The sequence below is a fragment of the Bombina bombina genome, chromosome 2 (genome assembly GCF_027579735.1).
Source record: "Bombina bombina isolate aBomBom1 chromosome 2, aBomBom1.pri, whole genome shotgun sequence".
NCBI classification, from domain to species: domain Eukaryota; kingdom Metazoa; phylum Chordata; class Amphibia; order Anura; family Bombinatoridae; genus Bombina; species Bombina bombina.
This window is the reverse complement of record NC_069500.1, coordinates 765,748,930-765,765,793: the sequence shown is the minus strand read 5'-3', so window position 1 is coordinate 765,765,793 and position 16,864 is coordinate 765,748,930. Positions and strand designations below refer to the sequence as shown.

Below are 16,864 nucleotides of genomic sequence, written 5' to 3'. Positions count from 1 at the left end.
ACATTGTAAATTGCTCGTAGTACTAGGATGTTGATCGGAAGGAGAGACTCCTCCCTGGACCACATTCTTTGTGCAATCCTGGCACTCCAAACAGCTCCCCCCATCCTGTCAGACTGGCGTCCGTGGTCACAATCTCCCAGGACGGTTGCAAGAAGGATGTCCCCATGGACATTTTCTCCGGACGAATCCACCAAGAGAGGGAATTCCGAGTCCGAGCATCCATGGATATCAGCTGTAATAGATCTGAATGATCGCCGTTCCACTGTCTCAACATGCACAATTGAAGAGGTCTGAGATGGAACCTGGCGAATGGGATGACATTTATGCTTGACACCATGAGCCCTATCACCTCCATACATCGAGCCACCGACGGGCTTGTGGAGGACTGAAGGGAAAGACAGGTGAATGCAAGTTTCCTATTATCGTGCCCAGGAACTCCACCCTGTTGCTGGGAACCAGGGAACTCTTTCCTGCGTTGATCTTCCAACAGTGAGATTGGAGCAGAAGAATTAGAGCCCTTGAATGATCCTCTGCAAGGCTGAACGCCGGCACCCGAACTAGGATGTCATCCAGGTAAGGCGCCACCACAATGCCCCTGGATCTGGCCACTGCAAGCAGCACCCCCAGAACTTTTGTGAAGACACTCAGGGCCGTCGCCAGACCAAAAGGAAGGGCCACAAACTGGAAGTGTTGGTCCAGAAACGCAAATCTTAGGAACCTGAAGTGGTCCCTGTGAATTGGCACATGAAGGTAAGCGTCCAAGTCTACAGTCGTCATAACCTGTCCGTCTTGAACTGGGAGCAGAATAGATCTGATCATTTCCATTTTGAACGATGGAACACTCAGAAACTTGTTTAAACACTTTAGGTCCAGAATCAGGCGGAACGTGTCCTTCTTTGGAACCACAAAAAGGTTGGAATAGTACCCTAGACCCCTTTCTGCTAGGAGTACTAGTACGATAAACCCGAGAGAGGAGAGTTCTCTCACACACTCTAGAAAGGCCTCTCTCTTCTCTGGTCTTGAAGACAAGTTTAACAGAAGGAATCTGCCCTCGGGCGGATGGGATCTGAACCCTATCCTGTAACCCTTGGAGACCACCTCTAGAACCCAAGTGTCCTGAACTTCCTGCAACCATGTGTCTAAGAGTAGAAATAATCTTCCCCCTACGTGATCCGGAGACCGGTCGGGGGCCGCCCCTTAATGCCGATTTAGTCTTGGTGGGCTTCTTGCTCCGCTTAGACTTGTTCCAAGATTGAGCCGTCTTCCAAGATCACTTGGACTGGTCCACTTTTGGGGCGGGTTGCTGGCGCTGTGCCTTGTCCGCACGAAAGGGACGAAAAGTAGATCCTTTAGGCTTAGCCTTCTTATCCTGCGGCAGGATAAAAAAGGCAGGGACAAAACAGCCTCGCCTTAGAGGTCATGTCCGCAGACCAAGATTTTAGCCACAGAGCCCTGCACGTTACAACAGAAAAACGTAACACCTTAGCATTAAGGCAAATAATTTGCATATTGACATCACAGATTAAAGAATTGGCAATCTTCAGCGCCTTAATTTTCTCCTGTATCTCGTTGATGGATGTCTCCCCCTCGACCATTTCACACATGGATTCAAACCAATATGTCGCAGCTCCCGCAACGGCCGCTGCTGGCAGAAAAACAAACCCTGTGTGCTGAAACATCTTTCTCAACATGTTTTCCAACTTTTTATCCATGGGCTCTTTAAACGATGAACTATCCTCGATAGGAATAGTAGTCCGCTTTGCGAGCGTAGAGATAGCCCCATTAAAACTTAGGGATGGTCCCCCAAAGCTCAAGCTGAGAGTCCAGAATGGGGAACAGTTGTTTAGAGGAAGAAGAAGGGGAAAAGGAAGAACCTAATCGCTCCCATTCGTTCTTAATAATATTAGCCATCTTAACGGGAACCGGGAAGACTGAGGAACTACCCTGTCCTCGTATACCTTGTCAAGCTTAGAAATCAAAGTTTCCTCCGGTATCTTAGGTTCCGGAACCTCCAGAGTAGCAAGCACCTGCCATAGCAGAAAGTGCAAATTCTCCATCCTAAACCTATAACCAGGCTCCTCCGCCGCCGGAGGTGTAGATGACACGGACTACGACCCAGAAGGGGCCTACTCCGAAGAGTCGGAGTGGGCCTCATCATCGTATAAAGCCTTTGGATCTTCCATCGGCGAGGACAAACCCTGGGCCGGGATGCTATAATAAACCCTACGCTTGCGCTTAGCAGAACGTGGTAAGGCATGGATCACTTTCAAAGCCACCGATTCCAGTTGGTCCACAAAGTCTGACGGCCAACAAATCTCTCCCGAAGGAGAAATGGTTGGACCCCGGGGCGCTGCATTTGCAATCGGAGATGAATGTAGGGAACGCACTTCCCGGGACAAAGAACCCTCAGAGGTGGACAGCTCAGTAGTACTAGACATCTGTTTACACTTAGATGTTGTAACTTTATCAAGGCATGTGGAACATAGTTGAGCAGGCTGATCTACCAGAACCTCCTCACAATAAACACAGGAATGAGACTTTATTAAGGAAGGAGAGCCTTCCAACGCGTCAGTCCCACTGCGAAGTGTACAACCCTCCATAAGAGACTACTCCGAAACTCTCCTCTGCCATCCTCATGTGACAAAAGGCAAAGAATGACTGGTGGCGAGGTTCTTAATTCCCAATAGTAATGAATGAAGCTGTGGACTCTCCTCCCCTTTAGATGGAAATAAGAATTTTGACGCCCCTTGGGTCTTTTCTTCTTGTCTTGTGGTAGAAAAGACCCCTTTCCACCCGTAATTTCTGCCAGACCAGGACCAAACAGGATCTTACCCTTGTAAGGTAGCGACAGAAGCTTGGACTTGCAGGTAACATCAGCTGACCAAGATTTCAGCCACAAAACCCTGCGGGCTCGTACAATGAAGCCAGACATCTTGGCTCCTAGTCTAATGAATTGCATGTTAGCATCAGAAATAAAGGAATTGGCTAGTTTGAGGGCCTTAATCCTATCTTGGATCTCTAAAACCAACACTAAAACCAACTCTGACAAAGCATCGCACCAATAAGATGCTGTCACTGTGGCAATACAGACTGCAGGTTGCCATTGTAGACTCTGATGAACATACATTTTCTTTAAATAAGCCTCCAGCTTCTTGTCCATATGAACCTTAAAGGAACAGCTATTATCAACAGGAATCGTGGTTCACTTAGCCAGAGTAGAAATAGCCCCTTCTACCTTAGGCACTGTGCGCCATAAGTCTCGAAAGGAGTCAGCAACAGGGAAAAAAAAAAAAAACTGGAGACGGGGAGAAATATATCCCTGACTTATCCCACTCCTGTGCGATGATCTCCGACACACGGTCTGGAACAGGAAACACGTCCACAGAGAAAGGAACATCATAGTATTTGTTAAGTTTACTAGATTTCTTAGGGTTGACAGCGACAGAGGAATCTGAGTTGTCCAAAGTAGCCAGTACCTCCTTTAACAGTACACGGTGGTGTTCAAGCTTAAATCTCAAGTTTACCTCTTCAGAGTCAGTCAAAGGAATTATACTGTCCGAATCTGAGATTTCACCCTCAGAAGCTACCAAGGTATCCTCCTCAGATTTAGAATGAAGGTCAACCTTCGTAGCAACAGCGGCGACAGGCACCTTACTATCAGAAGAATGTTCAGATTTCCTCTTGCGCTTCCCCAACATGGTAAAAGCAGTTAATGCCGCAGAAGATATCTGTGCAGCAAAATCTACAGGCAAATATACGCCTCCAGGAGGCTGAGAGGAACCGCAGGGCACTGTATGTGACACCATTTGAGGAGAAAAGCTGTGGCATAACCTGAACAGCATTATCCTGGGAGACAATAGGCTCAGACGGTAATAATTTATCTTTACACTCTAGCATTGTAGTTAAACATAGCACAAAATTGCATAGGCAAAACAATTTGGGCCCCTAGACATAGTAAGCATCTATCAAAAGTAACAGATTCTGATGTCCATAGCTTGAAAAAACAAAATTTATGCTTACCTGATAAATTTCTTTCCGGATATGGAGAGTCCACGACGTCATCAATTACTAGTGGGAATATCACTCCAGGCCAGAAGGAGGAGGCAAAGAGCACCACAACAAAGCTGATAAGTATCACTTCCCTTCCCACAATCCCCAGTCATTCGACCAAAAGGAAATGGAAAAAGGAATAACACAAAGGTGTAGATATGCCTGAGATTTAGTAAACAAATAACTGTCTTAAAATGTAAGGGTGGGGTCATGGACTCTCCATATCTGGAAAGAAAGAAATTTATCAGGTAAGCATACATTTTGTTTTCTTTCCCAAGATATGGAGAGTCAACAACACCATCAATTACTAGTGGGAGCCAATACCCAAGCTAGAGGACACAGATGACTAGGAAGGGAAAACAAGACAGGCAGACCTAAACAGAAGGCACCACCGCTTGAAGAAACTTTCTCCCAAAAGAAATGCAGGCACGATTAGGATTACTGAAGCTCTCTCCTGTTTGATCCGAGCAATCACCCGGGGAAGGAGAGGAAATGGTGGAAACACATAAGCCAGGTTGAATGACCAAGGGATCTATTAGTTCGGCCTGAGGATCTCTCGACCTGGATCCGTATCTTGGGAGCTTGGCATTCTGTCGAGACGCCATCAGATCCAACTCCGGTTTGCCCCATTGAAGAATCAGGGAGACAAATACCTCCGGATGGAGTTCCCACTCCCCCGGATGAAAAGCCTGTTGGCTTAAATAATCAGCTTCCCAGTTGTCCACTCCTGGGATATAGATTGCTGACAGATAACAAGAGTGGGTCTCCGCCCATTGTATTATCTTGGATACTTCTGACATCGCTAAGGAACTCCACGCTGGAACCTGATGAATTTGGCCAAAGCCAACTGAGGCCACGCCTGAAGCGCATTGAAAATTGCTCTCAATTCCAGAATATTGATTGGAAGTAGAGCCTCCAACTGAGTCCATACACCCTGAGCTTTCAGGGAGTTCCAGACTGCACCCCAGCCTAGTAGACTGGCGTCCGTTGTCACTATCACCCATGAGGGTCTGCGGAAACACGTCCCCTGGGACAGATGATCCGGCGACAACCACCAAAGAAGAGAGTTTATGGTCTTTTGATCCAGATTTATCAGAGGAGACAAATTTGTATAGTCCCCATTCCACTGTCCGAGGATGCAGTTGCAGTGGTCTGAGATGAAACCGAGCAAATGGAATGATGTCCATTGCTGCCACCATCAATCCAATTACCTCCATACACTGAGCCACTGATGGCCGAGGATTGAACTGAAGGGCCGACAAGAATTTAGAATTTTTGACTTTCTGACCTCCGTCAGAAAAATCTTCATTTCTATAGAATCTATTAGAGTTCCAAGGAAGGGAACCCTTGTCTGAGGGATTAGTGAACTCTTTTCTAGATTCACTTTCCAACCGTGAGTTCTCAGAAAGGATAACACTGTGTCTGTGTGAGACTTTGTTAGATGATAAGTCGATGCCTGAATCAAGATATCTTCCAGATAAGGCGCCACTGCTATGCCCCGTGGCCTGAGAACTGCCAGAAGGGACCCCAGAACCTTTGTGAAGATCCTGGGTGCTGTGGCCAACCCAAAGGGAAGAGCCACGAACTGAAAATGTTTGTCCAGGAAGGCAAACCTTAGGTATTGATGATGATCCTTGTGAATAGGAATATGTAGGTATGCATCCTTCAAGTCCACCGTAGTAATATATTGACCCTCCTGGATCATTGGTAAAATTGTTCGGATAGTTTCCATCTTGAACGATGGGACTGAGAAATTTGTTTAGACTCTTGAGATCTAAAATGGGTCTGAAAGTTCCCTCTTTTTTGGGAACCATGAAGAGATTTGAGTAAAACCCCTGCCCCTGTTCCAGTATTGGAACGGGACAAATTACTCCCATAGTAGAGAGGTCTTTAACACAACATAAGTACGCCTCTCTTTTTATCTGGTCTACAGACAATCTTGAAAGAAGAAATCTCCCCCTTGGGAGAAATCCCTTGAATTCCAGTTGATACCTGTGGGTCACAATTTCCAGTGCCCAGGGGTCCTGAACATCTCTTGCCCAAGCCTGGGCAAAGAGAGACAGTCTGCCCCCTACTAGATCCGGACCCGGATCGGGAGCCGCCCCTTCATGCTGTCTTGGTAATAGCAGCTGGCTTTTTGGGTTGTTTACCATTGTTCCAAGCCTGGTTGGGTCTCCAGACGGACTTGGCCTGAGCAAAATTCCCTTCCTGCTTTGTGGAGGAAGAGGAAGAAGAGGGTACTCCTTTAAAGTTCCGAAAATTATTTTGTTTACCCCTATTCTTAACAGACTTATCCTGCGGTAGAGCATGACCTTTACCTCCAGTAATGTCAGAAATAATTTCCTTCATCTCAGGCCCGAATAGGGTCTTACCCTTGAAAGGAATAGCCAAGAGCTTTGATTTAGATGACACATCAGCAGACCACAATTTTAACCATAACGCTCTTTGCGCTAAAATGGCAAATCCTGCATTTTTAGCCGCCAATTTAGCAATTTGAAAGGCGGCATCTGTGACAAAAGAATTAGCTAGCTTGAGAGCCTTAATTCTATCTAAAATATCCTCTAAGGGGGTCTCAACTTTAAGAGACTCTTCCAAGGCATCAAACCAGAAAGCCGCTGCAGTAGTCACTGGAAAAATGCAGGCTGTTGGTTGTAAAAGGAAACCCTGATGAATAAATAACTTCTTTAGAAGACCATCTAATTTTTTATCCATAGGGTCTTTGAAGGCACAACTGTCCTCAATAGGAAAAGTGGGTACTTCTAGATATTTGTACATTTTACACAATTTCTCTGGTGGTCCCATAATAGGGTCACAGTCATCCAGAGTCGCGAAGTAACAGGCAGAGGTGTTCTAGCTTAAATTTAAAGGACATAACGTCCGAATCTGTCTGAGGTAACATACTTTCAGGGTCCGAAAGTTCTCCCTCAGACAAAATTTCCCTGACCCCAAATCAGATCCCTGTGAGGGCACATCGGAAATAGCCAACAAAGCATCAGAGGACTCAGTATTCACATTAATTCCTGTTCTACTGCGTTTACCCTGTAATGCTGGTAACTTAGATAATACCTCTGTAAGGGTAGTTGACATAACTGCAGCCATATCCTGTAAAATAATTAGACGCATTTGAGGAACTCTGCGTCGTTTGCGTGGGCGTTAATGGTTGTGACACTTGGGGAGAATTAGATGGCATATACCGATTCTCTTCAGACTGAGAATCATCCTTAGGCACACTTTCTTTACATAAAATATGCTTTTTACATTGTAAGGCCCTTTCAGTGCAAGAGGTACACAAAGTAAGAGGGGGTTCCACAATGGCTTCTAAACACATAGAACAAGGAGTTTCCTCAAGTTCAGACATGTTAAACAGACTAGCAATAGATACAATAGTCGTAAATCACCTTATTTGATTCAAAAAAACGTACTGCGCCTTTAAGAAATAAAAAGCGCAACAATTTTTCTAAACTGCCCTAAAAACGTTTTTAATCTCTAAACGATTGTAAGCAAAAGTGAAATCACCCTTTAAGGAGACATTTTAGTCAAAAAATATACTTAAATAATGAAAACAGCCCCTGCACCTCGCCACAGCTCTGCTGTGGCACCTACCTGCCCTCAGGGTACTAAAATTAGACTCGACAATGATTCGGTGACTGGAAAATAAGTTTAGGCCCCACCGGAGCTGATGCCTACTGCCTTCCTAGTGAGAGGAAACTGCGCATCTCAGCGCGCAAAATAGGCCCTGCCCATCATGGACGTCGCATCTACAAACTGACTAACAGCATGGGAAGTTGTTTGAATTACCATGTGGTCCCCAGTACCTACAATCTCTTAACATAAAACTGCAGCCCTTAAATAATAAAGATACACAAGTCAAGCTGCCTCTCCCAGTATCAAGCCCCAATATAGATATTGCCAAAGTAAATATCAATATGTATAGAAACAAATAGGCCTTTCTGTAACACCCTTAGTTTCATATAGGTCTACTGCTTACCCCTTCCCTTGCAGGGAAAAAAAAAGTCAGCCAATTCTGATATAACAAGTCTCCTCAGAAGTAAAAGACTGAACATACCTCAATGCTGCTTAAAGCATGACACCGTTCTCCACACTGAAGATTTCTCTTGCACTACCTTCAGAAGTTCTGTGGGAACCAGAAAGGATCTTAGTAACGTCTGCTAAGATTATCAACCTCAGGGCAGAAAATCTTCATTCCTTAATTCGTTTCTCCCTGAGGAAAATAGTACTCACCGGTACCATTTTAAAATAAAAAACTTCTTGATTGAAGAATCTAAAACTAACACCTCACTTTACCTCTTCCTATTACTAACACAGGCAAAGAGAATGACTGGGGGTGGAGAGGAGGGAGGAGCTATATATACAGCTCTGCTGTGGTGCTCTTTGCCACTTCCTGTTAGCAGGAGGATAAATCCCACAAGGAAGAATTCCGTGGACTCGTCATATCTTGTAGAAGAAAGAAAGAACAGAATAACCAACTCTGGCTTTCTAGGACTAGAGCAGCAAATATGTCAGGAAAACAAAGTAAGGACCACCTCACCACTTCCTAACTTCTTAAAAGCCACCACTACTCTTTCTCAAGAGATTGACATGGACACAGCTAAACCCAAATCCTTGCTTGAAGGGAAAAGTACCCAAAAAAGGAAAAATATCTTCAGACACCAAACTTTAACTCTTCCATTGACAGAGCCAAAGAGAATGACTGGGGGTTATAGGTAAGGGATGTGACACTTAACAGCTTTGCTGTGGTGCTCTTTGTCTCCTCCTGCTGGCCAGGAGTGAATATCCCTAGTAAATGGAAAGAAAATCAAATGTTTTCTAAAAGTAGACAACCCAAAGTATTGATCTAGCCCCATTTTGGTATATTTCATGCCACCATTTCACCGCCAAGTGTGCGATCAAATAAAAAAAAATTGTTAACTGTTCACAAACTTTAGGTTTCTCACTGAAATTATTTACAAACAGGTTGTGCAATTATGGCACAAATGGTTGTAAATGCTTCTCTGGGATCCCATTTGTTCAGAAATAGCAGACATATATGGCTTTGGCATTGCTTTTTGGTAATTAGAAGGTCGCTAAACGCAGCTGTGCACCACACTTGTATTATGCCCAGCAGTGAAGGGGTTAATTAGGTAGCTTGTAGGATTAATTTTAGCTTTAGTGAATAGATTACACTCCCACCTGACACATCCCACCCCCTGATCCTTCTCAAACAGCTATCTTCCTTCCCCCACCCCCCAATGGTCACCCCTATCTTAAATACTGGAAGAAAGTCTGCCAGTATGAAAATAAAAGGTTTTGGGGGGTGTTTTAAAAAAAAAATTGTTTATATATTTTCTGCAGTGTAGGATCCCCCCTTACCCCCCAACCTCGCTGATCCCCCCCCACCATCAGCTCCCTAACCCTCCCCCCTCTACCTATTTGCCACCATCTTAGGTACTAGCAGCTGTCTGCCAGTACCCAGTTTGCTGCAAATTAGGCTCGTTTTTTTTTTTTTTTTAAAACATTGTTTTCTGTAGTGTAGCTGCCCCCCCCTCAATACCCTACCCCCTCCCAGATTCCTTTCCCAACTCTTAGCCCCCTGACCCTCTTTCCCACTCGCTAGCTACCACTTTTTTCTGTAGCATAGAGATCCCACACGTTTCCGCCCCATCCAGCAATAAGCAGCCCACCCGCTTCCCTCCTATCCCTCCCACACCACCAACGATTGGCACCTTTGCTGGCTGATGCAGAGAGGGCGACAGAGTGGCTCTCTCTGCATCGGTTACTGACCAGAGGGCATTGCACGATGCCTCAATATCAAGGCATTGCTGCAATACCCTGAGAGGGGCTGGAAGCGATCACAATGGTCGTTAAGGAGTTAAAGTGATATTAAACCCAAAAAAAAATATTTATATGTGATTAAGACAGAGCATACAATTTTAATAAAGTTTCCAATTTACTTCTATCATCAAATTTTCTTGGTTCCCATGGTATTCTATGCTGAAGAGATACCTAGGTATGTGTCTGGAGCACTACATGGCAGGAAATAGTGCTGCCCTCTAGTGCTCTTGCAAATGGATACCATTTTTTTCAAATCTGCTGCCCCTTCTTTTCAACAAAAGATACCAAGAGAACGAAGAAAAACTGATCATTAAAGTTAATTGGAAAGTTGTTTAAAACTGCATGCTGTATCTGTAAAGAAAAATGTTGGGTTTCATTTACCTTTAACTATGATTTGGTGTAACTTTGTACCAGTAGCCAGTACTACGGCATTTTGCTGTGCTTTACAAGTAAATGATGACCATTCCACATGAATGGAAAAGCAAACTCAGGATCTCATTCATCCTTATAACCAAGTAAAATTAAATACAAAATGACAATCTCACTAATACTTTTAGATTATTTTTTTTCCCCACTTTAAATTAACAAAGTCTTTGTTACCTCTAAAACAAACAAACTTACCCGAACTGACCAATGTCCCTCAGTAGATGGAGGAGTGATTAATAGGGGACTGTTCGTATCATGCTGAAATTTAACAAATAAAGAAACTTTATCAGACCAAGGCTGTGAAAACAATGCAAAAGAGCAACATTTCAAAGGGTTTGCTGCAGGCCATAGCATGGAAATGGATGGTGACAGAAAAATGTATTTGTTCATACTGTTATTCACCAGCAGACTACTACTACTACTACGCATCAAAGGCTGAATACTGCACTGAGAAGATCTGACCACTGCACATTTGGTAACATGCTCTTTTCAAGTACCCTTACTCCTGATCATATACATTTCCATCTATGTCACCTAGTAAAACATCTGCCCTCATGTATCTGTACTATACCTTAAAGGGACAGTAAGACTGTATTAAAAAAACACCAAATAACATACTTGTTATTTTGCTAAATGAGCACTTATAAATTCTCAGTGTAGCCACTGCCTGCAGCTAGATAAAAGAAAAACAGAATTTATGCTTACCTGATAAATTACTTTCTCCAACGGTGTGTCCGGTCCACGGCGTCATCCTTACTTGTGGGATATTCTCTTCCCCAACAGGAAATGGCAAAGAGCCCAGCAAAGTTGGTCATATGATCCCTCCTAGGCTCCGCCTACCCCAGTCATTCGACCGACGTACAGGAGGAAATAGGCATAGGAGAAACCATATGATACCGTGGTGACTGTAGTTAGAGAAAATAATTCATCAGACGTGATTAAAAAAACCAGGGCGGGCCGTGGACCGGACACACCATTGGAGAAAGTAATTTATCAGGTAAGCATAAATTCTGTTTTCTCCAACATAGGTGTGTCCGGTCCACGGCGTCATCCTTACTTGTGGGAACCAATACCAAAGCTTTAGGACACGGATGAAGGGAGGGAGCAAATCAGGTCACCTAAATGGAAGGCACCACGGCTTGCAAAACCTTTCTCCCAAAAATAGCCTCTGAAGAAGCAAAAGTATCAAATTTGTAAAATTTGGCAAAAGTGTGCAGTGAAGACCAAGTCGCTGCCTTACATATCTGGTCAACAGAAGCCTCGTTCTTGAAGGCCCATGTGGAAGCCACAGCCCTAGTGGAGTGAGCTGTGATTCTTTCAGGAGGCTGCCGTCCGGCAGTCTCATAAGCCAAACGGATAATGCTTTTAAGCCAAAAGGAAAGAGAGGTAGAAGTCGCTTTTTGACCTCTCCTTTTACCAGAATAAACAACAAACAAAGAAGAAGTTTGTCTGAAATCTTTAGTGGCCTCTAAATAGAATTTTAGAGCACGGACCACGTCCAAATTGTGTAACAAACGTTCCTTCTTTGAAACTGGATTCGGGCACAAAGAAGGTACAACTATCTCCTGGTTAATATTCTTGTTGGAAACAACTTTCGGAAGAAAACCAGGCTTAGTACGCAAAACCACCTTATCCGCATGGAACACCAGATAGGGCGGAGAACACTGCAGAGCAGATAACTCTGAAACTCTTCTAGCAGAAGAAATTGCAACCAAAAACAAAACTTTCCAAGATAATAACTTAATATCTACGGAATGTAAGGGTTCAAACGGAACCCCTTGAAGAACTGAAAGAACTAGATTGAGACTCCAGGGAGGAGTCAAAGGTCTGTAAACAGGCTTGATTCTAACCAGAGCCTGAACAAACGCCTGAACGTCTGGCACAGCTGCCAGCCTTTTGTGAAGTAAAACAGATAACGCAGAAATCTGTCCCTTCAGAGAACTTGCAGATAATCCCTTCTCCAAACCCTCTTGAAGAAAGGATAAAATCCTAGGAATTTTTAACTTGTTCCATGGGAATCCTTTAGATTCACACCAATAGATATATTTTTTCCATATCTTATGGTAAATCTTTCTAGTTACAGGCTTTCTAGCCTGAATCAGAGTATCTATTACAGAATCTGAAAACCCACGCTTTGATAAAATCAAGCGTTCAATCTCCAAGCAGTCAGTTGGAGAGAAACCAGATTCGGATGTTCGAATGGACCTTGAACAAGAAGGTCCTGTCTCAAAGGTAGCTTCCATGGTGGAGCCGATGACATATTCACCAGGTCTGCATACCAAGTCCTGCGTGGCCACGCAGGAGCTATCAAGATCACCGAAGCCCTCTCTTGGTTGATCCTGGCTACCAGCCTGGGAATGAGAGGAAACGGTGGGAAAACATAAGCTAGGTTGAAGGTCCAAGGTGCTACTAGTGCATCTACTAGAGTCGCCTTGGGATCCCTGGATCTGGACCCGTAACAAGGAACCTTGAAGTTCTGGCGAGACGCCATCAGATCCATGTCTGGAATGCCCCATAATTGAGTTATTTGGGCAAAGATTTCCGGGTGGAGTTCCCACTCCCCCGGATGGAATGTCTGACGACTCAGAAAATCCGCTTCCCAATTTTCCACTCCTGGGATGTGGATTGCAGACAAGTGGCAGGAGTGATCCTCCGCCCATTGAATTATCTTGGTCACTTCCTCCATCGCCAGGGAACTCCTTGTTCCCCCCTGATGGTTGATATAAGCAACTGTCGTCATGTTGTCTGATTGAAACCTTATGAATTTGGCCTTTGCTAGATGAGGCCAAGCTTTGAGAGCATTGAATATCGCTCTCAGTTCCAGAATGTTTATCGGGAGAAGAGATTCTTCCCGAGACCATAGACCCTGAGCTTTCAGGGGTTCCCAGACCGCGCCCCAGCCCACCAGACTGGCGTCGGTCGTGACAATGACCCACTCTGGTCTGCGGAAGCTCATTCCCTGTGACAGATTGTCCAGGATTAGCCACCAACGGAGTGAATCTCTGGTCCTTTGATCTACTTGAATCGTCGGAGACAAGACTGTATAATCCCCATTCCACTGTCTGAGCATGCACAGTTGTAATGGTCTTAGATGAATTCGTGCAAAAGGAACTATGTCCATTGCTATTACTTCCATGCACTGCGCTATGGAAGGACGAAGAACAGAATGAAGAACTTGACAAGAGCTTAGAAGTTTTGATTTTCTGACCTCTGTCAGAAAAATTCTCATTTCTAAGGAGTCTATTATTGTTCCCAAGAAGGGAACTCTTGTTGACGGTGAAAGAGAACTTTTTTCTATGTTTACTTTCCATCCGTGAGATCTGAGAAAGGCTAGGACGATGTCCGTATGAGCCTTTGCCTTTGACAGAGACGACGCTTGAATCAGGATGTCGTCCAAGTACGGTACTACTGCAATGCCCCTTGGTCTTAGAACCGCCAGAAGGGACCCTAGTACCTTTGTGAAAATTCTCGGAGCAGTGGCTAACCCGAATGGAAGTGCCACAAACTGGTAATGCTTGTCCAGAAAAGCGAACCTTAGGAACTGATGATGTTCCTTGTGGATAGGAATATGGAGGTACGCATCCTTTAAATCCACCGTGGTCATGAATTGACCTTCCTGGATGGTAGGAAGGATCGTTCGAATGGTTTCCATTTTGAACGATGGAACCCTGAGAAATTTGTTTAGGATCTTGAGATCTAGAATTGGTCTGAACGTTCCCTCTTTTTTGGGAACTATGAACAGGTTGGAGTAAAACCCCATCCCTTGTTCTCTTATTGGAACTGGATGAATTACTCCCATCCTTAACAGGTCTTCTACACAATGTAAGAATGCCTGTCTTTTTATTTGGTTTGAAGATAATTGAGACCTGTGGAACCTTCCCCTTGGGGGTAGTTCCTTGAATTCCAGGAGATAACCTTGAGAAACTATTTCTAGTGCCCAAGGATCCTGAACATCTCTCGCCCAGGCCTGAGCAAAGAGAGAAAGTCTGCCCCCCACCAGATCCGGTCCCGGATCGGGGGCCATCCCTTCATGCTGTTTTGGTAGCAGTGGCAGGCTTCTTGGCCTGCTTACCCTTGTTCCAGCCTTGCATCGGTCTCCAGGCTGGTTTGGGTTGAGAAGTATTACCCTCTTGCTTAGAGGATGTAGAAGTAGAGGCTGGTCCGTTTCTGCGAAAGGGACGAAAATTAGGCTTATTTCTAGCCTTAAAAGACCTATCCTGAGGAAGGGCGTGGCCCTTTCCTCCGGTGATGTCTGAAATAATCTCTTTCAAATCAGGCCCAAACAGTGTTTTGCCCTTGAAAGGGATGTTAAGTAATTTTGTCTTGGAAGACACATCCGCTGACCAAGACTTCAGCCAGAGCGCTCTGCGCGCCACGATAGCAAACCCTGAATTTTTCGCCGCTAATCTCGCTAATTGCAAAGCGGCATCTAGAATAAAAGAGTTAGCCAGTTTAAGTGCATGAACTCTGTCCATAATCTCCTCATACGAAGATTCTTTATCGAGCGACTTTTCTAGTTCTTCGAACCAGAAACACGCTGCCGTAGTGACAGGAACAATGCATGAAATTGGTTGAAGAAGGTAACCTTGCTGAACAAACATTCTTTTAAGCAAACCCTCTAATTTTTTATCCATAGGATCTTTAAAAGCACAACTATCTTCTATGGGAATGGTAGTGCGTTTGTTTAAAGTAGAGACCGCGCCCTCGACCTTAGGGACTGTCTGCCATAAGTCCTTTCTGGGGTCGACTATAGGAAATAATTTCTTAAATATAGGGGGAGGCACAAAAGGTATGCCGGGCCTTTCCCATTCCTTGTTTACTATATCCGCCACCCGCTTGGGTATAGGAAAAACATCGGGGGGCACCGGAACCTCTAGGAACTTATCCATCTTACATAATTTCTCTGGAATGACCAAATTGTCACAATCATCCAGAGTAGATAAAACCTCCTTAAGCAGTGCGCGGAGATGTTCTAATTTAAATTTAAATGTTACAACATCCGGTTCAGCTTGTTGAGAAATTTTTCCTGAATCTGAAATTTCTCCCTCAGACAAAACCTCCCTCCTTGCCCCTTCAGATTGGTGTGAGGGTATGTCAGAAGCGTTATCATCAGCGTTCTCTTGCTCTTCAGTGTTTAAAACAGAGCAATCGCGCTTTCTTTGATAAGTAGGCATTTTAGATAAAATATTTGCAATAGAATTATCCATAACAGCCGTTAATTGTTGCATAGTAATAAGTATTGGTGCACTAGATGTACTAGGGGCCTCTTGTGTGGGCAAAACTGGTGTAGACACAGAAGGGGGTGATGCAGTACCATGCTTACTCCCCTCATCTGAAGAATCATCTTGGGCACTATTATTATCTGTGGCATCATTGTCCCTACTTTGTTTGGACACCATGTCACAATTATCACATATATTTAAATGGGGAGACACATTGGCTTTCATACATATAGAACATTGTTTATCTGATGGTTCAGACATGTTAAACAGGCTTAAACTTGTCAACAAAGCACAAAAAACGTTTTAAAATAAAACCGTTACTGTCACTTTAAATTTTAAACAGAACACACTTTATTACTGAATATGCGAAAAAGTATGAAGCAATTGTTCAAAATTCACCAAAATTTCACCACAGTGTCTTAAAGCCTTAAAAGTATTGCACACCAAATTTGAAAGCTTTAACCCTTAAAATAACGGAACCGGAGCCGTTTTTACATTTAACCCCTATACAGTCCCAGGAATCTGCTTTGCTGAGACCCAACCAAGCCCAGAGGGGAATACGATACCAAATGACGCCTTCTATAATCCTTTTCAGTGGATCTTAGCTCCTCACACATGCATCTGCATGCCTTGCCTTCCAAAAACAACTGCGCATTAGTGGCGCGAAAATGAGGCTCTGCCTATGACTAGAGAAGGCCCCCATCTGAAAAAGGTGTCCATACAGTGCCTGTCGTTTTTTTAACAACAATCCCCAAGATTATAATAACTATAAAGAGCTATAATCTGTCGAATATGCTTAGCAAAGTAATCGTTTTAGCCCAGAAAAATGTCTACCAGTTTTTTAAGCCCTTATAAAGCCTTTATTCTTTTACTTAATCTAAGAAAATGGCTTACCGGTCCCCATAGGGAAAATGACAGCCTTCCAGCATTACCAAGTCGTGTTAGAAATGTGGCCATCATACCTCAGGCAGAAAAGTCTGCCAACTGCTTCCCCCAACTGAAGTTACTTCATCTCAACAGTCCTGTGTGGAAACAGCAATCGATTTTAGTAACGTTTGCTAAAATCATCTTCCTCTCACAAACAGAAATCTTCTTCTCTTTTCTGTTTCAGAGTAAATAGTACATACCAGCACTATTTTAAAATAACAAACACTTGATTGAAGAATAAAACTACATTTAAACACCAAAAAACTCTTAGCCATCTCCGTGGAGATGTTGCCTGTGCAACGGCAAAGAGAATGACTGGGGTAGGCGGAGCCTAGGAGGGATCATATGACCAGCTTTGCTGGGCTCTTTGCCATTTCCTGTTGGGGAAGAGAATATCCCACAAGTAA

The 16,864-nt window shown here is 44.1% G+C and overlaps 1 protein-coding gene across 1 annotated transcript in view; it reads right to left on the bottom strand.

The window, feature by feature from the left end:
- Window positions 1-16,864, bottom strand: part of EPS15L1 (epidermal growth factor receptor pathway substrate 15 like 1) — a 732,190-nt gene that overhangs the window by 589,745 nt on the left and 125,581 nt on the right. Inside the window, exon 6 of the mRNA XM_053700047.1 lies at window positions 10,504-10,566. Within this exon, the coding sequence (XP_053556022.1) occupies window positions 10,504-10,566 (63 nt within the window). The remainder of the gene's footprint in view (window positions 1-10,503; window positions 10,567-16,864) is intronic.